General features: G+C 32.4%; 2 protein-coding genes across 2 annotated transcripts in view; one reads left to right on the forward strand and one right to left on the reverse strand.

Moving 5' to 3' along the window:
* The window catches only part of LOC136978910 (uncharacterized), a 52,348-nt gene extending 45,693 nt beyond the window's left edge, over positions 1-6,655 (reverse strand). The window contains exon 1 of the mRNA XM_067274746.1: positions 6,445-6,655. Within this exon, the coding sequence (XP_067130847.1) occupies positions 6,445-6,447 (3 nt within the window). The 5' untranslated portion in view covers positions 6,448-6,655. The remainder of the gene's footprint in view (positions 1-6,444) is intronic.
* A 4,542-nt stretch (positions 6,656-11,197) lies between these two features.
* LOC136978903 (D-beta-hydroxybutyrate dehydrogenase, mitochondrial-like) lies at positions 11,198-23,806 on the forward strand. The gene is made up of 4 exons (XM_067274738.1): positions 11,198-11,296; positions 11,904-12,298; positions 16,252-16,401; positions 23,034-23,806. The coding sequence occupies exons 2-4, from the start codon at positions 11,974-11,976 to the stop codon at positions 23,540-23,542; spliced, it is 984 nt and encodes a 327-aa protein (XP_067130839.1). The 5' UTR covers positions 11,198-11,296; positions 11,904-11,973; the 3' UTR covers positions 23,543-23,806.
* Positions 23,807-27,434: the final 3,628 nt, after the last annotated feature.

Genomic DNA, 27,434 nt, shown 5'->3' on the forward strand with positions numbered 1-27,434 from the left:
AAATAAATAAAGACAATTAATAGAATTATATGTTTTTGGAAACAATCATCATCATTAGATCTTATATATCAGTAATTTGAATTCTGATGTTCTAATTCTACTTCTGCAAAATCTGACGGAGGATCAATCTAATGTTTTTTTGGAGTAATGCCTTCATTAATGAAGCGTGCAATGCCATAATGTTGTAAATGCCAAAAAACAAACTTTTCAGGAGAGAGAAAAAACACTTTTTCTAATGAACAAAGTTTAATCAAATGCTATAAAAATTATTTTAACAATTTACACTTGAAATAAAACATTGGGTTTAATTTCAAACATCTAAGTATGATAGTAAGGAAACAAAAAAAGTTTAAAAACAGGGTTAGAGCCATAACGTAAATGCCAAAATTGTGCAAGTGCATAAAGTTGTAAATGCCAAAAACAATTGCAATCATAAAATTAATGTTTCTACAGCTGAAAAACAGTTTTGAATACCAAAAACTTACATTTAAATTATTAAACACAATTTACAAATTCAATATCAATTTTAACATTAAAAACTGGCAATAATCTATTAGTGACTGCTTCCTGGCTTCAACAATGTTGGGCCCGCAGTTTTGGTACTTGAACTGGGCTGTAATCTTTATCAATTGTAATATAATTATGATAAATAAAGGAAAATATAAACAATAAGGTATTAATTTAGTGTAATAAAAGTTAAAATGTATTTAAAAACTTCAAATTTGAAAGATTAATGGCAGACCGAATATCATTTTGAAATATCAAATAATAAGGTGATACAGGTTAACTATTAATAAACTGGGATTCAGTTATCTGGTTCTGCGTAAAAAACTCACTGCATTATAAATTGGAATAACAAAATGATGTAAATGTAAACCATAACATTTTACACGCCAAAAGCCATGTGGCTTGCACTTTGGCACTTAAAACATTATGGCTTGCACATAAATTCATCTTCAAAATATAGCCACTTAGAGCACCACTATCGCCACAATATTTTTTTTGTAGGAAAAACCATTGCATTTAAAATTCATTTCTTCAATAAAATGTATTTTGAGAAAAATGGCATTTACAACCTTATGGCATTGCACGCTTCATTTTATTTTAGCATTGTAGTTTTCTTCTTACTTCATGTGGAGTCAAGTAACCTGCTCAAATATATAAATTTTATTCCAGTTAACAATTTATTAAATGTGTATTTTTCAAAAATAATCTCTAGTAATGTTTACATAATACAGTAGCTCCACATTATATTGCTCATTCAGATATTTCATTTTATTTTTCTTTCAAATATAAAAGGTGGTTTAGCCAATAATTTTAAAAAACTCAGTTGTTATTGAATTTCTACTGCAAAGAAATATTACCTTACTCCAATCATTGAAACTACTATTGTATGAAATACATCCCATAAATAAGTCAGCATGGAGATCAAAAACAGATAAAACAGATGGATAGATACAGTAGACTCGTGGTAATCCAACAAATGTTTTGCAAGGTGGTGTCGGATGATCATATTTGTCAGAATATAGAGTACTGCCACCAACCCCTTGTAGTCCAGAACTTTTTTGAAAAGGAGTACCTTGTAATCCGACAAATTACATACTTATAAAAATGGTAAGATCAAATCTGTATATATTACCATAATATACGATATGGGACTTAGTGAATTAAACAACACAATAGATAGCATAGGGTTTATTATAAAATTAACGTCATTAATGCTATAGCACTTGCAAAAAAATAATAACTAAACATATTGATGTCAATCAATTGCATACAACATATGTAAGTATTTCCAAGGTACATACTATGTATGATCTTAATTTGAAAATGGATAAACAAATAAATTTATGGTGCATGCAAATATTCGTCAATTTTCTTTTGTTTTACATTGGCTAAATGCAAGAGTAAGGCCTTGTCTCTCAGTCTCCTCAGAAGTAAAAGTTCATTGTATGATGCACCATTCTCTTCAGACCATTGCATACTGAGCTCAAATGTGTTAATCGCATCTTTAGCTGACACTCGTGGAGTAGTTGCAATGACTTCATCATCATTGTCTTGATTTATTATTGGAATAGAAAGTTGGTTGACAATCTCCTCATCAGACATTTGATGGAACACACTTTCTTCTTCATCCATTCAACAATACCAGATTTCCAAATTTTCCAAACTAATCTGTTTCAGTAGCAACTTGCTCTATGACTTCCAAAGTAACACTGATTTGAGGAGTGGTGCCAGTAGTGGTGACAATTTCTGGCCATAAATTTTTCCATGATGATGTAATGGCTGATGGGGGCAATGTATTCCAAGATTGACAAAGGGAGAAAACCAAGTTTTTCATGTTTAATTCTTTTAACGTTTTTTCTATAGGTTAGTCTTTTGATATGGCTGTCAGCAGCAGTTTTTTCTTGTAGTCTTGCTTGACAAACTGAATGATATGCTGATCCATTGGTTGATCAGTGCAGTGCAGTTTGATGGAAGAAACATTGCAGTGATACATTTATCCTGTGTTGTTAGTTCTTCAGACGGATGACCAGGAGCATTATCAAGAAGCAGTAATGCCTTTTGAGGTAGATTATGATCTTTCAACCATTTCCTAACTTCTGTCACAAAGCATTCATCAAACCATTTTTTGAAAACGTCTTTTGTCATCCATACACTTTTTTGTCCATAATAGTGTACAGGTAAATCAATGTGTTTGAATGCTCGTGGATTCTTTGATTTTCCAACGACCACCATCTGCCTGTGCGTGCCCAAAGCATTAGCACAAGGTAACATGGTTACACGTTCTTTGCTCACTTTACATCCAGGTACAGATCTCTCATTATGTGGAACAAACATTTTGCTAGGTATTACATGCCAAAAAAGCCCTGACTCATCTGCATTATATATCCGTGAAGGGCAAAGATCTAAATCTTTCACTTTTTGTAAAAATTTCAATTTAAATGGCTCTATGCAGGATGCATCATTAGAGAATTTTTCTCCTGTTACAGTCATCAAACGTATTCCATGACGACTTTTGAAGCATTCTAACCATCTCTTGCTAGCTACAAAGTCGCCTTTTTTTGTTATCTCCTTGTAAAAAGCTTTGCTTTCACGGCCAATATGGGTTCAGAAATAGGCATACGCCTGTTTCTTTCCCGAAGAAACCATTATGTACAAAGCCTCTTAAACCTCTGGATTTTCAGCTTTCTTGAGTGTCTGCCTCTTGCCTGGCTCAGTCAATGGTTGATACGGACTTTTGAACATTCTCGCAGTTCTTTTTAATATCATAAATTGTGTGAACATCCTATGCCGTATTCACTTGCCAAGCTACTAAAAGATTCATTATGATTTAGGCGGTCCAGAATCTCACTTTTTTCTTTAATTGTTAATGTTTTGTGCTTCCGCTTTTGGGTTTGCAAAGTCATTGTGACACGTGTAGATATGCATTGTGTGATGCAACAGCAATATATGAACGCCTGCAATCACATTCACAATCTATCAAGATGGACTAAAGCAAAGTTTTACCTTTATAAAAAAGTTGTACTTATATTTTTGTAAATTTATTAAATGTTTAAGCATGCATTGACGAAGATATGCCATAATAAATGTGCTTTGTATGTACTGTTATAGGCATGTCGGATTATAGGGGTGCCGAATTAAACAGGGGCCAGATTACCGTGGGTCTACTGTATATGTTATATTGTGTCATCTGATATATCACTCATTTGGTTTATCTACTTGAAAAACACACCTCTCAGTATAATAATAAACTGAAAATTCTGGTCTTATTTTTCTTAGATTGAAAAATTGCACGAGTATTATGTAGAGCTAATGAGAAGCATTGGAGAAACTTTGCCATATCAAACAACAATGAGATTGGAATTGTATTCAAAGTTTTATTTTTGATTAGACAAATGTTATTCATGCTTGGATTCTATTTAAACTTATTTGCCTTCTGACATGCCCAATATAACAATGAACTACTAAAAATTCAAATTATTTTGTTTAAGGTTTAATGTTTAACTTCAAGAACTTTCTTAAAAATAACATACATAAATCATAAATCATTTTAAATGAAATCTTGTATTTATTAAAATTATTAATAAAGTTAACAAATTAATAAGTTAAACAAATTAAATAAGTTCATTTTTGTAAATTTTCATAGTTCATAAAATAGCATAAATTCCTGAAAAAACACAAACTGTTTAAAACTGAAAATATATTTGTATATTTTAAATAATAACTTATCCATTGAAATAAATAATGAAATAAGTAATCATCAATTTGAAAATTTATAAAATTAATATTTTACCAGAATCCAGAATCAAAAACTTTTATGAAAATCTAAGTTTAAAAATGTTACTATTTTAAATGGAAGGGTTATTATGGAATTCATGGCACCTATTTTATTTCTGCAAAACATGCAGCAACACTAATTCTGGAGTATATATTTGAAAGTTTGTTGGACATGCTTCTGAATGTCACCACTAGGTAGAGGGTGTATGTGCTGTGGTTGCTCATTACCATGCAATTAAACAGTCAGTGTGTTGCTGCACCATTCAAAGATGGAAGTAAATAAAGTGGAGAGTATAAATATACCTAAAAACTGCAGTCTTCTGCAACAAAAATGCACAGTGTCACAAAGAGCTATGAGAAGCATGCTTTGCCATATCAAACACTGATGAGATGAATTTGGGCATTCCAATGTGGATGCATATCAACAGCCACATAGTGCATAGTGGACATTGTGTCTGTTAAGCAAGAGACAAGTCAGTGGCAGTAATCAAATAATACTCACTTTTTAGAAGCAGTTAGGTGCTAGACTGTGATGGAATTATCCAAGTATACAGATATATCTATGTTTACAGTGTTTAGCATTTTACAACATATCATCAAAATGCACAAGGTTGCTGCCAAGTGGGTGCCATATCAGTGAACTGAAATCCAGAAGGATATGACACATTTCATAGTGTCATATTCTTCTGGAGTGATACCATTGCAAAGGGAATAATGTATTAAATTTTATAGAGTAGATGAAACATGCACAAACAAACCTAAACTGAAGTGTCAGTCAAATGAATGGCATCATACCGGTTCATCATGAAGATAACAAGGATCAATAGAATCGATCACCCATGAAAGTCATGATTATTTTGGCTTATGACAGTTAAGATGTTCTTATGTGTCATCTGGTTTGTGAGAGCCATACTGTGAATGCTGATTATTACAAATCATTCCTACAGTACCAACTGCATTGTGCTGTTTTTAAGACATGTCCTGAACTGATGGTCAATGCCATAATCCTCTATAAAAATGTCTCAGACAGCAGCATTTGTTACATTGGTGGGAGTGGATAGTCTTGAAACACATTCTGTATTTTCCAGACTTCAGTCAATGTGATTTTGATTTGCTTCCCGAAGTAACAAAGCTGTTGCGTAGAAAACACTAAACAGGACATCTTGAGGGCACTTTGGCAAGATGTAGCACACATTAGTGACTCACATAAGGCCAATAGTATTCATTGCTTTCTCCATCACTGGTAATATATTGTGTACAGTCTTGGAAATAACTTTGAAAGATATTAGAAGCTTGTATTGTGTATTACCATGTTCATTTTTTTTCATTGTGTTCGCTGTATCACCTATTAAACGATGATTTCCATATACATGTGTTCCCCTGGATTCCTTCCCTGACCCAAATCAATATAGGGGTGACATTCAGAACATCCAATATATTCTAGAATTAGTCATCACATGTTTTGCAGACAGAAAAATAGCTGCCACAAATTACATAACAACCTTTGTATAAAGGATCTAAACAAATCATTATTTAATTTCGTTAAATTGAAACTTTCAAATTCAGTATGTTAAAAATAAGTATATTAAAAAACTTTAATTTAGCACTAGCAGTTCATGTATAAATCTAACAGACACAATCAATTAGAAAAATACTATTCATTCCACTTTACAGATGTGAATTTATTTTATATTATTGTAATTTGAAAGAATTATCACTTCTTTTTTAATAAGAAAACCTATTCTTACGAATATCTGAGGATGGAAGCACAATTTCACAATATACAAAATCTTAATATTGGTATAATAAAATTTTTTTAGTCTTTCAATCTTCATTACAGCAGCAATTAAAACATATTACTCACAAAAATGACAGTTTTACAATACAATATCTTTGTACAGTTTCATCACATATGGACACTAGCTACTTGATGTACAAACTATTTACATATTATTAATTAGATATAAATTAATAAATGAATAGAATTAAGTGAAATTTACATATATTCACATTAAACTTCGGGTTCCTAAAATATATAATTACATAAAACAAAAACAAAATATTGACAGGACAGATTTTTTCAATATACAACATACAAATAATGAATACAAACTAATCAAATTCTAACTAATTACTAAATAAGTTTAATAAATAATAAATTACCATGAATACTGTTAAAGAATTAATTCTTTACATTAAAAACGTCTCGTCCTAACTTCTATTACTTGTTCCATCTGAATATAATGTTTACGATTTTCAATTGTTTTAACTCTTTTAAAAAAGTAACACGCGACTAATCACTCAAACTACAATAACAAACACAACTCGGTCCCCATGCACGCATCTTGAAAACAAATCAACACAAGATGGCGCCAACCGTGATGACAATTTAACCATTTTGGCGCCAAATTTACTGCAGCTGACGTAACTTCAATGCTACAATCTGTCTTACATTTAACAAATAATAATAACGAATTCGTATAAATAAGTATTTTCTAACTGATTATTTTAGATTATTATAATGAAATTTTTTAAAATTTTATTCAAATCTTATTTTAAATTAAACTTTAAATAAACACCTCCACTCCACCTACCTATAATGTATACATTTGAGATCGATTATATAATACCTACGTTTAAACAAAGTCTAATTCAGAACGTTTTTGCATTAATGTAACCATTGTTTAAAGGGGGAAAAAAATGTTGAACGTATCAAAATAAGATCGTAATGCAACACATATCAGGATACAGTAGGTGATTTCAAAGGACTTATAATTTCTAAACATTTTAAAGTGTTTTATTTTCCTATTATCTGTGTGTACAGTACATGTGATATAGGCCCTATTTATACAGCCTATATACAGGCCGTCGAGTCGGACCTGAGGAGCTAGGTATTCTTCCCTGGTTCTAGAGAAAACTAAAGGATCCATAGTGGTTTCTACACCTATAAATTAATGTCATTTTTACGTAGGTAGATCCAAAAAAAGGGTTACAAGCAGCAGCATTTGAAAAGTAATTAATGTGGAGGGAATATTTTTTCCCAAAGTGGAGACAGATGGTACTAGTTGTCTTACAGCGGTTGTGCGGGTAGGTAGTGTAAGTTCACTGACGCGTCAGAGTGATTGAAATGGCAAGACGTTTAGAAAAGTGGTCACGCTTGGAGGTGCGAGCTGGGATTCATTTCTTATGGGCATCTGACGCAAACGCCCTGGCATGTTGAGTGATGGTGTCATCCTCCTGCATGACAATGCCAGGTCCCATACTGCTTGCAAAACTCAACAATTGCTGCAAAAGTTCAAGTGGGAAGTCTGGAGCCACCCCCATACAACCCCAGATTTGGCACCCAGTGACTATTTCCTTTTTCTGAAAATGAAGAAACACTTATCTGGAACAAGGTTCTCTTCAGTGATGTGAAAACAGCTGCCGAGAATTGGCTCAATGGGCAGGGACGTGATTCTACCAAGCCGGGTTATACAAGTGGGTCTTGCGTTCAGATAAATGCCTAAATAGATTTGGTGATTATGTGGAAAAGTGATTGGCAAGTATGCCTCTTAATTCCTTTTTGTATTTTCTGTCTATTATTAATAAATAATTTTTTATTCCCTTGTAACCTTTTTTTTGGATCCACCGACCAAAAATCTTGAAAACTACTTTTTATTAATTTAATAAAGAAACATTCTACATACTCTATTTCATTTGTTGAAAAAACAAAACAAAATAAAAAAAACAGAATGGGCCTGTTCCACCCAGGGACCCCATACAAGACTATTCACAGCTTGTCTTCTAAATATGTAGGTATGACAGCCGGATGTATAGCGGTCAAGGTGACAGCCTACCGCTCTGGGAACCCGGAATCGAATCCGGACGGGTAGAAAAATCTCCAGCAATTTTCAATATATAAAATAAAATGTCTGTGTATCCTCTAAACCCCTTCAATCGCAATCCACCAATTTTTTTAGTTATTCTCTAGGACATACGGAAAATAAAAGCTACCATAAATCAAGAATCAAGAATCTTTTTCCAACTGTTATATAAAACTCGACATCAAGAATTTAATATACAGATAGAAAGGGATGGGGATTCCTTTCTATATGAAATTCTTAAACCCTTTGATTGTTACCCACGAAATTTCTCATAGTCTCTAGATTCCTGTGGACAATATAGATCACAGGACCTCCAACCTACAATTCTCGAAGAATATTTATCCGGCCCTCGTAGCTTGTTTTATTGACATGTTTTTATCGTAAACTTTCGAAAAGTCAAAAAAATCAACTGTAATTAATAATTGTTATAGTGTAATATATTTCACTGCTTCTATTACTTTTTTAATGCGTTTCAAAGTACACGATTTTCTACATAAGATCTAGATAATATTTCGAACATTAATTTTTACTTTTCCCAACTGTTATATGAAAGAAGAAGTATGACGTTCGGTCAAAAAATGACCCTCTAAGATCTTTACATTTTTGGACTCTGGAACTTGAAACGTCGAGAAATGCAAAAAAGTTGGGATTTTTTCCTGTATATATGGATGTTTGTGTATGTGTATGAGCATTCGCAGAAAATTTTTCAGTGGGAAAAGCATAGAGACAAATAATTACATAAAGAAATTTTTATTTAATTATTTAAATTTTTGGGTTTTTTTTTTAATAAGACAGATAAATTTTAAGACAGATAAAGTTATATGATCGAGCGTTTAAGGTTAAATATCTCAATCACTTTTACGATGGAATTTTTTACTCGATTCCAGGGTAGAGTAAGTGTTCCGTTCCCCCTCTGTGGTCGTGTGTGTATGCGTGCCTGCATACGTATGTGTGGTGTACGATTTTGTTTACTCACTTTGAAGCTTGATAATCTATTTGCCGTTTGTCGAAAATTTCTGAAATTTTGCAGGGAAGTTTGAGTATTAGAGTGATTGATGTTATTAAATTTTTGTGGTTAAAGGTCAAAATGGGAAGCTAGAGAGGGCCATGTGTCAATCTCGAATGAGGTCGGACTTAATGAAGATTTACTCATTATTAACTTAGCGTTTACAATTTAGAAATTTAACTCGTCCAGGAAGACTTATTTATACAATATTAGGATTTGTTAAACAGTGTCAAGAAAAAGAAGTCAAATATACTAAAGTCTGATTAATAGAAGTATCACAGAAGTTTAGTATAACACTTTTCTGTCTTCTGGTGACGGGTGTTAGACTTTTTAACAAACTTATTATACTTTTCACCAAAGTATGCATTCTGAATGATCATGTGACGCTCCAAATTAAAAGGACCTATTTTTCCTTGATATAACAAGTACTAATACAACATAAATTAAGTCTTTGTGATGAGTTAAATTACTAAATTTACGTGAAGGATAAAAGCAAATAATATAATAAGCATTTACAATTTTTTTAATAAAACTCATCTCTACCCTTAAAATTAAGCTTTTTGCCATTTTATAATCCAAACAAAAACATCTGATATGTAAAAAAAAATTTCAAGTAAAAAATTATGACAATTTGGATGACAGTCAAATTTTTTCTTGGAAATTTTTTCTTTTTTCTTTTATCTATAAAAATAAGCATGTTGCAACGAAGCGAAATTAAAATATTAAAAAACATTAGTACAGGTAAAAATCCTGATACTGCTTTGAAACCGATCGAACACTTTCAATACCTCGTTAATAAAATCGTTACAAAAGTTTTAATTTGCATAAATTTGAGCTCGTTATTTTGGATAACGTTTTGAATGAAAATTATTCGTTTCCATCCAATTTTATCCTTATAACTATGAAATTAAGTGATAAAAGTAAAATAGCTCTATGGGTGTATTCCCCTGAACTTTGACCTATCAACCCGGAAGTTTCATCAGCACCTCACTGATAACGAGAGATGTTTTAGGTTTAAAATTTCAGCTTTCCAGATCCAGTAGTTTTTCTGTGAAAGCATCTGCAGTGTCGGATGAAGAAAAGAAAAAAATACAGCATTTTTGCATTTTTCGATTGCTTATATTTCGGCAACCCGTTTATAGAAAAATCTGAAATTTTGCACAAAACAAGCGTCTTCGAGATATTCTTTTATTTTCTTTTTCTTTTTTTTTTCATTCTTTTCGCCCTGTGGACACTAAGAGGGCCTCTTTTTAGCAAGCCCATTATGGGTTCGGTCAGACTCACAATAGGGCGGCGGGGTTGTCCCTCACCCGGTCCCTGTCTGGCCGTCCCTCACCATCCGGTCGCCCCATTGTGGGCCTGACCGAACCCTTAATGGGTTGCTAAAAAAGAGCCTCTTAGTGTCCACAGAGTGAAAAGAATTAAAAAAAAAAAAAAAAAAAAAAAAAAGCCTAAATGACCGTAATTTCGAGTGAATTCGTATTAGTAATTTTATGTGAATCTGAAGATAAAAATAATAGAGCAATTATTAGGAATGAAAACAAATAATGTCAGGAAAGTCCAGCAAGGTTGCTAGCTTTCTCTTACTGGCTGCTAAAGAGAATTTGCAAAGAGAGGGATTTTATTAAGTGTATGAAAAATTTTTTACATACGTAAAAGGAATTTTTGTGTTGTTTCAAAACTGGATTTTTCTCTGTAATTGATGAATTCAGCCTGCTAACAGCAGGAGAGCAGTTTTGTAAGTGAATTTCTGTAGGATGCATGTAGTGAATTTTCAAATTTATTATAAAACTATCGTATAATCTATATTTTTATTATTACTTTATTGTGTGTTCTACTGTCTGTTTTTATAATACAAATATTCATATTATTTAACCTAAATAAAATTACCTCTAGTCCCATCGCGCTTTTAATAAGCCTTAAAAATAAACTTTACCTAGGGTCTCACAAATCCTAGGACTATTTCTGCATGTAATTTCGAAACCCCCTGATTTCATCTCCATATAAACTCCTAAAACGAAGGATTTTGTTTGATCGACTTAGATCAAGTTTTACAGAATTACTGTAGGATCCTGTCGAAAACATAGTCTACCATAAAACTCCATCCAATTCCCCTTATTGTCAGTCATTCCTTTCATATTTTGTGGTAATTTAAGTTTACTGAATTATGTTTTTATCTCAGATGTTTGTATTGTAATTATTATTATTAATTCTAACAAAATTATTTGACTGAAACTTTATTCTTCCTGTTTGTTTTTTGTTTTTTTAATTTCTTTCTATTTATTATTCTATTGTGTATTTTTCTAGAGCATACAACATAAAAATATTCTCAATTCTTGTACTTAAATGTTTAAAATTTTACAAAGCTAATAAAGATGTATCAAATAATAAAATAAATTTTGAAATTTGTAAGTTTTAAGTTATAAACAGTAAAAATCAAATATCTTTTAAAATTGACCTATTTTAAATATTTATACTTAAATTTAAATTTATCATCCTAAGTTTTATATTTAATTTTTATAACTGTGTAAGTTGATGTTTATTAAATTCGTTTAATATATATGTATATATACCAATATGCGATATATATAAGAACTTAAATATATAAAATATAAAGTTAAAGTGTTAAACAGAAATAAACCTTTTGTGCAATTTAAACGTGTTATTTTGTATTTTATACAATACTTGATTCTAAAAATTATGTACAATATCGAAGTTTTCTTTCGCTATCATAAATTTTACTTGTTTTGCAGAAGTTTGACCTTCACTCGAGGAAATCGCTAAATTCCAGACATTGTCATTCGAGATTGCTTCACTTTCGCAATGGAAGACTGCAGTTATTACTGTATTTTAGGTGTAATCATTTTTATAACATTTTTATATTTTAAACTGGCAAAAGCAACATTCAATTTCGAAAAATGTGTTTTCATTAGCGGTTGCGATAGTGGACTAGGACATAAAATGGCAATTTATCTTCACAGTTTGGGCTGCACGGTATTCGCTGGTTGTCTCTTTCCCGATGGAAATGGAGCCAATCTGTTGAAACAACAAAAATCGGAGAGACTAAAAATAGTTCCTTTAGATATTACAAATGAAGAAAGTGTCGAAAACGCTCTAGAATATGTCAAGAACGAATGGAATCAGAAAAGTAAGTTTTAATAGTTTGTAAAGGTCTTTTTAGTGCATATCGGAAAAAAGTGTTATATATATATAATATATATATATATATATATATACACTTTATTATATATATTATATTATATATATTTATATATATATTATATAAATATATATATAATATTATATATATTATATATATTATATTATATTTTATTATATATATATATTATATATATAACTTACGTTATTTTCATTTTGAATAGTTATGATTGTCTTTATTAATCATATATTTAAATATTGACTAACATTATTTATCTAGAGTAAGTAAACACGCCAATTATCTACAGATATAAATAGCTGATTTAATTTTGAAATGTTCTATTATCTCAAAATTTGTAAAAATCACAAAAATATTCTTCCATATTTTTAAAACATTATTTTATAAATGATCTTTCTTTAATGTTTGTTTCTAAATGTTTAAAAAAATTTTGAAACATTTTAAAATAAACAATAACAAAATAGTATTTTGAAATATGTTCCAATTCGTTTAAGTAAGAAAAAAAGATATTTACGAAATTATTAGCAAATACACGTACAAAAGTACAACTATAACGTGTAGAATGCGTTATAATTAAGTTATTTTTTAAAATGAGTATATTAACGTTCAGTATAAAGAAAAATGAATTTATATATACTGTAAAAATAACCAATCACCCATTCAATATGCATTAAATCTTTAAATGTTTCTAAAGTTTACAAAATTAAACATAGGTTACAACATAAAGTTTCTAACTTGTTTTAAGTAATCTTATTCTAATTCTTTATCACGATAGCCGGTGGCAGACGAGATAAGGGCTTCAACCTAGTGTTGTGAAGGATGAGAATCCTCACAGTTTTTATAGGACTTTCCACTGTTGTGGGTCGGATATGTCTATTCTCACTATCCATTGACCCATTATGACCCTAGCTAAATTAATGGATTTAGTTAGACATTGATTGGAGAAATATAAAACTCTCTTAGTACTTTCTGGACAGAAAATTTAAAACAACTTCTTATCAAACAAAATTTTTCAATGTATTTAAGAAAAATTCTTCCGCATTATCAAATAGTTGTTCGACATAATTTTGCAATTGGCAAATAAATAAAGTAATTTTTACGGTATAATTGTTATGATCAGTTAATTTGTACCAGAATATACGTACTATACTGTACCTCAGGCAATTTATGACGGATGGAATCATTCAAACGACATAAAATGTCCAGAAATGTAGCGAAGTGTACAATGGTACAGTACTTTCTCCATGACAATGCGTCTGCACATGGATCTTACTACGTATAATTTTGAATTTGTGACGTTCTTAAAAATAAATGTCACTAATAAAACTTTCATTTTAGCAAATTTAAAGACAAATTAATATTGTTTTATTATTAGCAAATTCTTGTAATGGAAGGTCTAGCGTAGTGAATATGTTAAGTGCTTATAATTTTTATCATTGTAATTACTAAGCTTTTAAATTTTTACTGCAGATTCATTGTAGAATAAGATTTCATCTATGCATAGTAATTACGTTACAAAATTGAAATTGATGACGATTAACGGAATAACTGGAAAAAAAAAATGGAATCTATTCACTGCATCTGACCACCGGTGCAAAGTAGATATTCCTGTAATTGCTCTTCTCAACATTAATAATATGCTTTAGTATAAGAAAGAAAACCTAAAAATCTTTATTTATTCCCATTTCAGTACAATCTACATTCATCACATTCGTTTTAGCATAATCATAGGCCAAAATCGTAAAATCGCTTTTTGTTACTCCATAAAAAAACACTACTACACTACTATTTTATTATAACTCGAAGTTACACAAAAATACAAAGTTACTGTAATAATGCAATAAAATTTAAAAAACAAATAATTTTATTTACTAAGGTTCAAATACAACAACAACGTAAAAAAAAAAAAAAAAAAAAAAAAAAAAAAAAAAAAAAGTGAATAGCCTATCCACTTTGCCCGTTGGATGCCATGATAGAAAATTATTAAAGTAGGGAAGCATGTAATAGCAGAAAAATTTAATCCTTCGTAATTTTAACGAACAATGTTATTATGTTTCATGAGATATATTATATTCGTCAATTACAAGACACAAAACCAGTTCAAACAATACCTTTGTTTAGTAACAATCGAGAAATGCATACACACACATGTCGGCACAATTGCATCTCTGAAAGACACGATTAGGACCTTAACAGAGATGTAGACCATATCCATGCAGTCAGTCAGATTAATCTTTATTTGAGACCCGAAACCGCTAGGCACAGTCGGGTAAGACGTACTGTACTATACATAGGTTACGTTGTACGATATATGCAGATCATAGAAAATAGTGGTATAACATGGGTTTGGGGTCTTGCTCGTTTGTCTCTGTCGGTCTGTTCGTCTCGTCTAGTTTGTCATTGTGTTCGTTTGCTTTTCGCACTGCTGTCTAACTGTTAAGTAGTATTAAGATTCGCGATCGCGATCAGTTTTATTAGTATTAAGTAGATATAAGTCTTTCTACTAACTTCCATTTGGCACTACTACACCCAGCTATTTGTGGCGCCACTCAATTATTGGTGTTCGCTACACTCAGGTTTTCTTTTAGACCCTTCGGGGGACTACGGCCTTGAAGGTCTAAGAACTGCACGCCAACATTAAACATAAAGGGTATTATAGCCTTATGTACGTCGTTTACAGGAATCCTACCTTTCTCTACTGTCTATCTCCTCTCCTCTTTCTTCCCTCTCCTTTCCCTTACCCTCTTTTCTGCCGGCTGAACGCTTTGTGTACGGCCGATGTCGTTCTTGTATGTAGATAGGAGCAGCCCCGTGGAGTTGCTCGCTCGTTGCCCTGAGTGCCTTGATGACCCCTGAGCTAGTTGATGGACAAGCAGTTCTAGATTTTAGTTATGACAGTGAGATTGTCCCTTCAGGTGCATGAGCGTTGGCACAGGCAGTGGAGAAATGGATCTGATGTAGAATGGGAATCTTACCAGCAATCACTGGCAATACAGCATTAGAGGCCATTGCAGCATTACAGACAGTTTAGCAATGTTATCTTAGCATTAGTAACTGCGGGTGAGATGGATCAACGCGTGCCATTGCGCATTCCGAAGGTGCTGATGGTTGTGTGCCTGCGAAGTAGCTTCACCTCAGACGACGGGCGCTTAGCAAATTATGGGCAGGGAAACACAGTTATAAATACAGTTGATGGCTTCAGGGTCGAGACCCCAAATGTTCCTCGCGACACGGAGAAGACTGTTGAAGATGAGGTTGGTACGACTTATAATGTGTTTAATATGCTGCTTCCAGGAGAGTTGTCGATGACCACGCAAGGTTGGTTAGGTACTGGACAATTTTCACAGAGGAGGAGTCATGAAACCTGATGCAAGGAACACGTTTGCAGAGGCTGGTAGTGATGGGGACAGAAAACACAATGCCCTTTGTTTTGCCCATGTTGAAGCAGAGTTTATTTTCGTATTCCCCAGAAATTTCCGAGTGTAATCATTTACATTCAACGATAAGAAGGGTCTGAAGGCCGTATAACCTTCACAATTCGCGTCAATTTGGCCATTCTAGTCACTACATTACAATTACGACAAATATTAATACTGTATTTATATACACAAGTTATCTAAAATCGCGTGAAAATAAAACTAAATACATCATTTATATATAAGGTTTAATATAAAATAAATAGAAGGCACAAATTTCGTGTTAATAACAACCACTTGGCTTTTTTCCACCTTTATTTAGTTGAGTCAACTAAATAAAGGTGGAAAAAAGCCAAGTGGTTGTTATTAACACGAATTTGTGTTTGATACTTCTAAGAATAATACAACACGGTTTCACAAAAATCAAATCAATAAAATAAATATTTGATATTTTTCCAATATAGGCCTACATAAGTGTAGTTAATATATTTATTTTGTGTTATTTAGGTCTAGTTTTAATAAACAACGCTGGAGTTTGCATTTATGGCGAATTTGATTGGTTAACTTGGAGGCAGTGCTGCTATCAAATGGATATTAATCTTTATGGTACAATCCGAATGACCAAAATGTTTCTTCCTCTTATTCGGAAACATAAAGGTTTGGGTCTAATACAAGTACTATTAACTTTTTAATTATTACTATAGAATTTTCTATTACGATTTAATCTACTTATATTGTTTTCCATCATCACAATAATCTTTTAGAGAAGTTTTGAAAAGTCCTTTCAGATTTGTAAGCTGACAGGATAAAATCTAACGATCTATCCTATCAACTTCGAATGTACGATGCACTAGAAATGAAAGTCTTTTAGATAAGATCTGATGATAATATATTTCGATAAAATGATGTTGCAAAAAACTTTCGTATAAATAAATACAATGAAGGTTTGTAAATAAAATTTGAGACATCCTAAAGCTTCACAATCCTAAAATCTTATGAAAAAGTTTAGAAGAGATTTTTGTACTTCTGTTATGTTGCTATGGTTTTAACTAAGCAAAGCGTTTTCAATAAAATTTATAAGCCTCTTGAACATAATTTCTTTTACTTCTCTTGAACTTGCATTCTATATCATGACATTTTAAGCTTAATTGAACTAGTCAATATATCATTGAGAAAACAGTGCTAATATGGATTTTAAAAGTATATTTTTTTTGCAATAACCAAATGTCGCATTCATTTTTATTAATACTTTCCCGGATGTTATATAACAGAAGGAAAGTATCGTAATAAAAAAAACTTGGGTTTTTTTTCCTGTATGTATGGGTGTTTGTGTGTGGATGTGGGTGGATGGGACACGATTTTTTTCACCCACTTTAAAGCTTAATAACTCCTATGAGTTTTGTCGAACATTTCTGAAATTTTGCAGGGAGTTTTATGTATTAAGGGAAATGTTTTCAGTAATTTTCAGGAAAATCGGACCACTGGTTCGGGAGATAACGTTATTAGGGGCGAGGACCGTATCTCAAAAAGCTTCCAAGGTATGAAATTTTTCTGCTCTAAATTCTTCTACAAATTTTTACTTTACTAAATAAAAACTTATTTCTTCATCTCAAAATTAACCCCTTTACCTTTTTATTATAATTAATAATACAAAAGTTATTTTAAAGTAAAATCTCTTAACAGATAGCGCCACACACAACTTTTTAAATATGCTAATATGTTTCTTAAATATTTTTCGCCGGGAAAATTACGCAACTCATTGCTAGACTTTTATTTAAAACTGATATGCTACATTTGGTTATTATTTTTATATTTTCATTTATTAATAACGATTATTATGAATTTTTTATATTTTTATTTATTAATGAATGTCTATATTCATAATTTTTCCATTTAGTCTCATTTAATTTCGTGAGCTATTTTCTCTATTTATAACAAAAACATGTTGAATGAAATATTTAAAATTTTTTGAAATAATTATTATTCTTCGATAGATTTGTATGTAGACAAAAACTTTAAAACGCTGGTATTTTATCTTCGGCAAAATTTTATTTTTAAGTTCTTCCAGCAAAGATTTTATTAAACGTTTTCATAAAAATTCATTAAATTCAAGAAAAATTCTTATTATAATTATCATAAATAAAATACCAGTGTTAACTATTTTGTTATCCTCTGCTAAGCGATGAGTTTTTTTTCTGTCAAACATTCATTGCACATTGCTGGTGAACACAATTTATGTTTAAGGAAAATGATTTCAAAGTGTACGATCTTCGTTTATCAAGAAAATTGAAAAGAGAAAAAATTTATTTTTAAAAAATCAAATTTCAGGAAAATTTGGGGAAAACTATTTTTATTCCTTTGTTTGAATTAATTAGATGCGATTACTTAAATGGACATTCACATAACCTCAAAAAATTTACGTAAGAATCTAAAAGAAATTAGGAGATTGCTTGATTTGAATGACAATTTAATTTCATTGTCTAAATATTATGTATTATATATATATTATTATTAATTATTATGTTGGGTTAAGTGAGATATACTCGGTCAACACCGGTGGTTGTGTACCATGCCGGACCAAAGTCAAGGCATAGTAACCAAAACAGAAATTAAAGAAGTGTATCAGTGTGTGTGTCTGTATTCAGGAATTTTCTCACAATATGACATGTATTCAATATAGTGGCCTTCTGTAGTGTGATGTATGTGTTTCTATTCAATTGTAATGTGCCCAGGCTTTTGTGTAGTGTGTGTGGTATGACACCTGTAGAGGAGAGAACAACAGGTACAATAAGCACCCTATTCATCCTCCACAGATGCCTTATTTCTTGGGCGAGTTCTGTGTACTTGCTAATTTTTTCAGTACATGTGTTTTGTATATTGTGAGTGTTTGGAATGGATATGTCTATAATGTATGTGATTTTATTGTGTTTGTCAATGAGTGTGATGTCTGGTCTGTTGTGGTAAATTGTTTTATCTGTGATTATGGCTCTGTCGTAGTACATTTTGTGCGTGTTGTTTTCCAATACTGTCTGTGGAATGTATTTGTAGTATGGTTCGTGGATGTCTACTAATTTGTGTTTCTTTGCAAGCTCTTGGTGTATTATATTCGCTACTTGATTATGTCTGTGTAAATAATCTGTCTGTGCCAAGAGCTTGCAACCAGAAGTGATGTGTTGTATAGTTTCTGGCATGATGTGACATTTTCTGCATGTGTCATTTGTGAGTGTTGCATCTTTGAGTATGTGTTTTCTGTAGTTTTTAGTATTTATGACCTGATCCTGTATGGCAATCATGAATCCTTCCGTCTCCCCAAAGAGACATCCCCGAGCTAACCAGCTGTTTGACGCAGTTTTGTCAACAAAATCCTGGGCCAGGTCGTAAGGATGCCTGCCATGGAGTGCCTTTCGAGCCCATGTTTGCTTAATGGTGTCTATGCTTTTTATATGTTGTGTTGTGTCCATATGATGTGAGTGTAAGTTTAATGGTGTGTTATTTGAGTCTGCTAGAGTTACTGCTTTATGTAATTGTGATGTTTCTTGTTTTTTGTAGAAAAACTCTCGCAGTGACTGTATTTGTTTGTAGTGAAGGTTAACTATGTCAATCAGGCCACGTCCGCCATCTTTACGTGGAAGGGTTAATCTTTCTGTGGCGGATTTAGGATGATGTTGTTTATGCTTAGTGAGTGTAGTTCTTGTTTTCCTTTGGAGTTGCTCAAGATCTGTGTGAGTCCAATGTATAACTCCAAAAGAATATGTGAGTACTGGGATGACATATGTGTTTATTGCTTTAACTGTGTGTTTTGCATTTAACTCTGTTCTGAGAATAGCATTTAACCTACTTTGGTATTCTTTAATTAATCTTTGCTTTATTTGTGTATGTTCTGTTAGTTTGGCCTGTTGGAATCCTAAATACTTATAGAACTCGCCCTCTTCCATGGATTCAATAACGTCTCCATTTCCAAGTGCAAAATCTTCTTTCTTCAGGATTCCTTTTTCTATGTGAACTGTTTTGCATTTATCTAGGCCAAATTCCATTTGTATGTCCTTGGTGTATGAATGTGTGATTTGTAGGAGTTGATGAAGTTGTTTTTGTGTGGATGCATAGAGTTTTATGTCATCCATGTACATGAGATGTGACAGTGTATACTGTGTTGTTTTTTCATGCCTGATATTGTAGCCATATTGTGTGTTATTTAACATGTTGGATAATGGATTCAGGGCTAAGCAGAACCAGAGAGGACTCAAGGAATCTCCTTGAAAAATTCCTCGCCTAATAAAAATTTGGTTTGTTTGTATGCAAGTGTTACTAACCCTGAGATGTAGTGTTGTTCTCCAGTGCTGCATAGTGTTTTGAAAGAATGCAATGAGTGATGGATGTATTTTGTACATGTGTAGGATATGGAGCAGCCAACTGTGTGGAACACTGTCGAATGCTTTTCTGTAGTCTATATATGCCATGTGTATGTTTCTGTGTTGTTTGTGTGCTTGCCGTAGAATGACTGAATCTATGAGTAACTGTTCTTTGCATCCCTTGTGATTTCTACGGCAACCTTTTTGTTGTTCCGTTAGAATGTCGTGTTCTTCAATATGTTTGTATATTTTGTTTGCGATACAGGATGTCAATAATTTGTAGAGTGTTGGAAGACATGTAATTGGTCTGTATTGTGTGGGGTCTGTGGTATTGTTGTTTTTAGGTTTCATGTAGGTGATGCCCTGAGTAAGAAAATTTGGCATGTCTTGTGGATTGATGATGATGTGTGTTAGGTGTTTAGCTAGTTCCTGGTGCAATGATGTAAACTTTTTGTACCAGAAATTGTGAATGTTGTCTACACCAGGTGTCTTCCAGTTGTGTGTTCTGTTAACAGTGTATTGGAAATCATGTATGCTTATTTCAACACAGGGCATAGTTGGTATGTTGTGCAAGTTTCTGTTCTCCTCCTTGATCCAGCCTGCATCAGCATTGTGCGTGACAGCACTGGACCAAAGAGAAGACCAGTATGTTGTGAGTTCTTCTTCTGTTGGTGTGCCACTGTGTTGTGTATCAGTGTTTGCATTGTTATTAACTTGTCTGTAAAAGAGTTTTTCATTGTTTGTAAATAATTTATTTTGTTGTTTTCGTAGTGTACATGTTTTGTATCGTTTGAGTCTATGTGCTTTGGCAGCAAGTTTTTGTTTTAGTGTATCAATGTATTCTGTAATGCGTGCGTTGTGATGTTCGTGTTTTGTGTGTGTTTTTATTTTCTTGAAAATGTTTTTGAGCTGTTTCCTTAATTTGGGTGTTATGTTGTTTTTAGTGTATTGTGTCAGCCTGCCTAATTGCTGTCTAATGTCATTTATTTGTGTTTCTATTCTTCTCTGCCAGGCAGGCTTGTGATAGAATTGTGTTTTCTGTGTATTTGTCTGTGATTGTACTTTCAGTCCATGTTGTGTCACTACTGTGACTGCCCCAGCATAAACTAATGTATGAATGTCTGAGAGTGTAGAAATTGAATGAATGTAGTGTGGTAGTAAGTGAGTGTTTACATAATTTAGTGTTTTTCCTACTTCCTTTGACGTGTTGATTTTTGGTATTCGTGGTCGTTGTGTGGGATCTGTGCCTGTATATTTAGTGAGTGTTTCCTGAAATATAAGTGAGAGCGTATTAACTAAATCCATGTCTATGTTATCAGTGATGGATGAGGAAGTGTCTGTAGTATCATTAGTGGTAATTGTTGTATGTGTGTTATTATCAATGCTTGTTACTGGATTATCCTGACAGGTTACATGATCTTCATTAATGTTAGATGTTTCTGTCTGTTGATGTATTTGATCAGCAACCTGTTGTTTGATAAGTTCAAGTGTTGTTTGTGGGATAAGGTTGTTGTGTATAATTGTTCTTTTTTGATCAACAACCCTTTGTTCGGTGACAGTGAGATGAGGATACTGTTGTGTGAATCTATGGTGTAGTTGTTGTCTGTATGCTGTCATGTTTGTTTCGAGTTTTGTGATGGTGTAATAAGTACGGATGATAAACTCGTTCATTTCTACTGTCCATTTCATCCGTTGGCGTGGTTTTCCAGCCTTTGTGGTCTGTGGATGCATTGCCAGAGAAACACCAAGGCTGGGTTGGTTCCTCATATCTGTTGAGGGCATTGCAGTAGCCATGCTTGGGCCGGTGCTGCTTTCGCCACCGGTAACCAAGGGAGACTGTGGCCTATTTTTCGAACGTGAGCCTCTGCCTAACTCACGAGCGCGGACCTTGTTAACCCGGGCGACGTCCGAGCCGGTATCACATTTAGATCTGGTTACTACCATGATACATATCTCCACAGAATGTGGGTGTGTGGTCACTCTTAGCTTCGTTTCTCCCCATAGACCTTACTGGCATGGGTGTCCCTACCAGGAGCTTGTGCTCCAGCCTGCATTGCCCTATGGATCAGTAAAATTACTGGGCTCTCCCACCACGACCAGGTGGTGACCACGGGAGAGTTATTATTATTATTATTATTATTATTATTATTTTAATCAGTTTGGTAAATTCAAAAATCCAATTTTACTAGAGTTAAATTTCACAAATAAAAATTTCTTTTGTTCATGATTTGGCTACAATTATCAAATGCCACCTGTTTATCTTTCGTTAATCTCGAGATTAATGAAAATCGAAATCAGATATGGAAAGCTTAGGAACTTCGTATATACCTAATCGGGGCTTCCGGCCCCGATTAGGTATATACGAACTTCTGGACTATATTGGATGTCACATTATTTCAATTCAACATTTTCTCGAGTACGGAGTTAGGTATGACCCGATTGTTATCAGGAAAAGTGTGTTATATAGGGGCAAGACACCACTAAAATTCAGACTAAGTACGGAAAGCTTAGGGCTGGAGACCCCAATTAACGGAATTCCGGTCTGGACCGAAAGACACTTGACTTTTTTTATTTTAATGTTTATCTATTTGTTGGCTGGCTTTCTCGGATACACCTATACATTTTTTATATATGCCTACACATAATATTTTTTATTTATCATATGCAATTGTTTATATAAATCAGTTTTATTAACTTTTTAAATTATAATTATTTTTCCTCATTTCAATATCACATTAAATGAATTAATGTAACTTGTGTTTTTACTTTTTTGATTTCATTGTTCAAATTGAAGAAAAAATAAGTATAAATTGTTCAAAATAAAAAATTTTAAACAAAATATTAAAATCTTCTTAAAGGAGTATAGACTAATTCAATTTATTTATTAATAAAAATAAAATATTCGATATTCCATTTAATTTTTAATTTCCTGTTTTTCAGGTCGAATTATTAACATTACGAGTATAAATGGAAAAATCGCATATCCGGGTATTTCAGTTTATTGCGCTACAAAATTTGCCCTGGAAGGATTTTCTGATGTTTTGCGTTATGAATTAGATAAATTTGGTGTTAAGGTAATAGTGATCGAGCCAGGAGATTTCGCTCGAGTTACAAATATCATGGCAAATCATTCACAACATTCCGAAGAAATGTGGGAGAAAATGGATGATGAGAATAAGAAACTATATCAAGGATACTTTCAGAAATATCACGATATCACTTTGAAAAATTTTGGAATTGGTAGTCCTAAAAATATCGAATCATCTTCTATGTTAGAAACAATAAAAGAAGCTGTGTTTGGAGATTCTCCATGTCCTCGATATGTAGTATCTTCTGCAACTTCAAAGTTTATTTATAAACTCTTACAAATACTCCCAACCACCTGGAATGATGCACTCTTTCGACTCATAACGAATAAAGCATTACATTTACAAATCGAAAGTAATTGATTTTTGGCATCAGATTCACGCATTTCATAAATAATTATTCGTTTTATAACCTTGATATGATTTGATTAACTTTTTTCTTCGACAAGAAAGTTTGAGAAGAAAAGTTTTAGAGACTTTTGGATGCTGTTTTGTTTTGTATGATATACCAGAAGACATTCTTTTTCACCTTATTTCTTATACTTCCAGAAATTTTTTTTAATAATAATTTGATTCATACATATTTATGAAGAAGACTGATCTTAGTTGAAAGATTGCAATTCATAATTTTATCAGTGGCGTGCCGTCATTGGAAGCGATGGAAGCGCCGATTCCACCTTCCAATGACTTTCCCTTGAATTTTATAAAATATAAATTTTCATATTTTAACGTACTTTGAATTAATTAAAATTAATATTTTATTATAACTGCATTATGTATCTTTTACAAATTTCTATACTACATGTGAAAAAAAAACGATAAGATTGCTATTGTATATTCGAATAATTCGGTGGCGGAAGGAATGTCGAAACCGGGTCAGTCTCCAATCAGCCAGATTATATAGGCATTAGCACATGCGGTTTACAGTGCACCAACCTCACCCGGTTTAGCTCACCCGGCTAAACCGGGTAAGCGACACACTCGTAAAGAGTACAGCTTTATATCCCGGAGCGGTTGTGGGCTGTTAGCCACCTGCCTGTCAACTTCCAAGCAGCCAGATTATAGGCATTGGCGCATGCGCTTTACAGAGCACCAACGTCACCCGGTTTAGCTGGTGGATGCTTCACACATAAAGCTTCTAACTTTATATCCCGGACCGGTTGTGGGCTGTTTAGCCGCCTGCTGCTAGATATTCGGCCGCTCTTGCCCGATTACGTGAATCACGAGTAGACTAGATCAACGGCGGGCAACCCCGGCCCGCGGGCCAGCTACGGCTCGCGAAAAGTTTCTATCCGGCCCGCGAGATCTTTAATAGATTATTAAATTGGAAAAATAACTAATTAATAGTTAATTTTCCAATTCTTTGTAATTTTCGAAAACGATAAGAGAAATAAATGTAGTATAAACTTTTTATTTATTTATTTCATATTTGCAGACTAAAAAAATTACGAGTCACAAAAAGGCGTCAATTAACTACTATGGCCCGCGGAAAAACGTAAAATTTATTCTGGCCCGTGTTATAAAAAAGGTTGCCCACCCTAGACTAGATTTATAACTTAACCCAACCGATAGGAGTTTACTGGCATGTTTTTATGATAGTTCTGTATAGTTGACGGGAGTTTAAAAAAATCCATTAAAATATTTGATATATTTATTCCGCTCTCCCATCTTATATTACTTACGGGTTTCAATGATAAACCGGTGATATTACAATTATAGTATGTCCCATCTGTAAGGGAATGCAGAAAAAATGTGTACAATTCTTGTATAATGTTAAAAAATTAACTGTTACTTTGGCATCATTATTTACAACCAAATTTAATGAATGAGACGTACAATGGTACAAAAAAGCTCTAGAATTTATTTTCCTTAAATGTACGATCTAAGTATCGGTTGTCATAAAAATTTCTTTCCAATTTTTTTCCCAAGACTACAGATATTCGAGTACAAAGTAACTGGTTTCGAGTTATTTCTACTAAGAAGTAGTTAAATAATTAAGAGATTAGGGAATGGTGACATAAGTAAAACCCTGCTGACTTAAACAAAAGCTTAACCGAAGCAATTACTAGCTCAGTACAGTGGGGAACTGATTTCCGTGTACACCTGGTACTAAAACGAATTGCAGTAGTTAGAAAACAAATGACTATTAAGTTTAACATATTTACATCTATGGTGAGAAACGTTTAAAATTTACAACGGCCCTGTCGCGTCCTTTGAGATATACTAGTGATGGGACAAAAGAGGCATTTGACATTGACCGGTATCGGCACCCTCGGGATTTGTCATGCATGCATTCACTGTACACCTACCAAAATCGTCTCTGTTTCCATTCGTGAGCCACTCGCAGGGAACAATTTTAACTCAGTGGATTGTTTAAATATTTAAAAATAAACAATATTTTATGTTATTTTTATATACGTTTCTTCGCAAAAGTATATTCATACAATTGAATATTTTGTACCAGGTATGTATAATTGTATATCCATCACAAATTTTATTTTACCAAGTAAGTTTTAATAATTTTATTTTTAATTTTAGCCCTTATATCATGGCTAGCGATTTAAACTGTAATTGTGATATTGAAAATTTACTTTAAAAAAGTTTTGGCTCAAGACAATATAATGAAAAAGAAGCCATTATTAAAAGAGAAAGACCAACGCCTAAATTAAATATAAGTACTTCGACAAAAAAATTTGTTCGACATTTTCACGATAAAATTTATCAAGACGTAAAATGGCTTTGTGGATGCATAAAAATGCAAAAATTGTTTTGTTGGCCTTGCCTATTATTTTCAAATGAAATTAGTGTGTGGAATAAGAATGGCTTTGACGATTTAAATAATTTGAGTAAAGCTAGAAAAAGACACGAAAATCGTAAATGTCACATCGATTCTTTCGTAAAATTGAAGCAATTTGGAAATCAAAATTGAATAGAATTTAACATTAGTAAACAATATAAAATTAATATTGAAAATTATAACAAGATAGTTACGGCTAATAGATATATTGTATCTAAATTAATAGATATTACATGCTTTTTAGCAAAGCAAGAATTGGCATTTAGAGGGCATAGGGAATGTATTGAATCTAATAACAGAGGTAATTATATTGAACTCGTTTCTTTATTAAGTACGTCAGATAATCAATTAAAAATGCATTTAGAGAAGTCTACAGTTTTTACTGGCTTATCGAACAAAATTCAAAATGAGCTCGTTAATTCGTTAGGAAACGTTTTATTGCAAGAAATTAAAAAATAAATTGAAAACGCAAAATTTGTTACTATAATTGTAGATGAAACAACGGACATTAGCCACAGAGCCCAGATGTCGACTGTATTTCGTTACGTGAAAGAAAACGGTAACGTCGAAGAAAGATTTGTGGGCTTTACTGATGTGAGTGAGAACAGAGACGCAAATTCGTTATTCACTCACATTAAGAGTTACTTAGACGAATTTCAATGCACTAAAAAATTAGTGGCACAAACATACGACGGTGCTGCCGTAATGGCCGGACAACATAATGGTGTCTGAGCTAAAATTAAAGAAATATCCAAACATGCTATTTTCGTACACTGTTATGCTCACAGATTGAACCTAGTTTTCTCTCAATCTGTTGGATATATAAAAGAATGTAAAATATTTTTTCAAACTATGACAGGATTTTCTTCATTTTTTTCTAAATCTTCTAAAAGATCTCACGCCTTAGACCTAGAAGTCAATAAGCGTTTTCCTTCAGCCACACCTATTAGATGGAATTACAATAGCAGGATTGTAAACTGCGTTATGGAGTATAAAGAAGAATTAAAACTTTTGTTGTTGAATATGGTTGAAAGTCCAGAACAATGGGATTCTGATACTACAATTGCCGCAAGAGGATTATACCATTATTTAATAGATTTTGATTTTCACTTTTTATTACTAGTTTTTCATCAAATATTTGCACATTCAGATATCCTTTTTGATATATTACAAAAAAAAAAAATTTTAATATAGCATATTGTATTACCAGAATAAATCACTTTATTGATTTTTTACGACAGAAAAGAAATGATTTTGATTTGATTTGGGACGCTTTGAAAAAAGATGAAACTTTTTTAGAAATTCAACCAAAAAGAGGAATGAGACATACTGATATTGAGTCTAAAAAGGATTTATATAGACGTCTGTTTTATGAAATAATGGATACATTGATACAAAATTGTATTGACAGATTTGCCGACATAAAATCTCTAGAATTTTTATCACTTTTAGATTTTA

The sequence above is a fragment of the Centruroides vittatus genome, unplaced genomic scaffold, assembly GCF_030686945.1.
Source record: "Centruroides vittatus isolate TY-2023 unplaced genomic scaffold, ASM3068694v2 contig_563, whole genome shotgun sequence".
NCBI classification, from domain to species: domain Eukaryota; kingdom Metazoa; phylum Arthropoda; class Arachnida; order Scorpiones; family Buthidae; genus Centruroides; species Centruroides vittatus.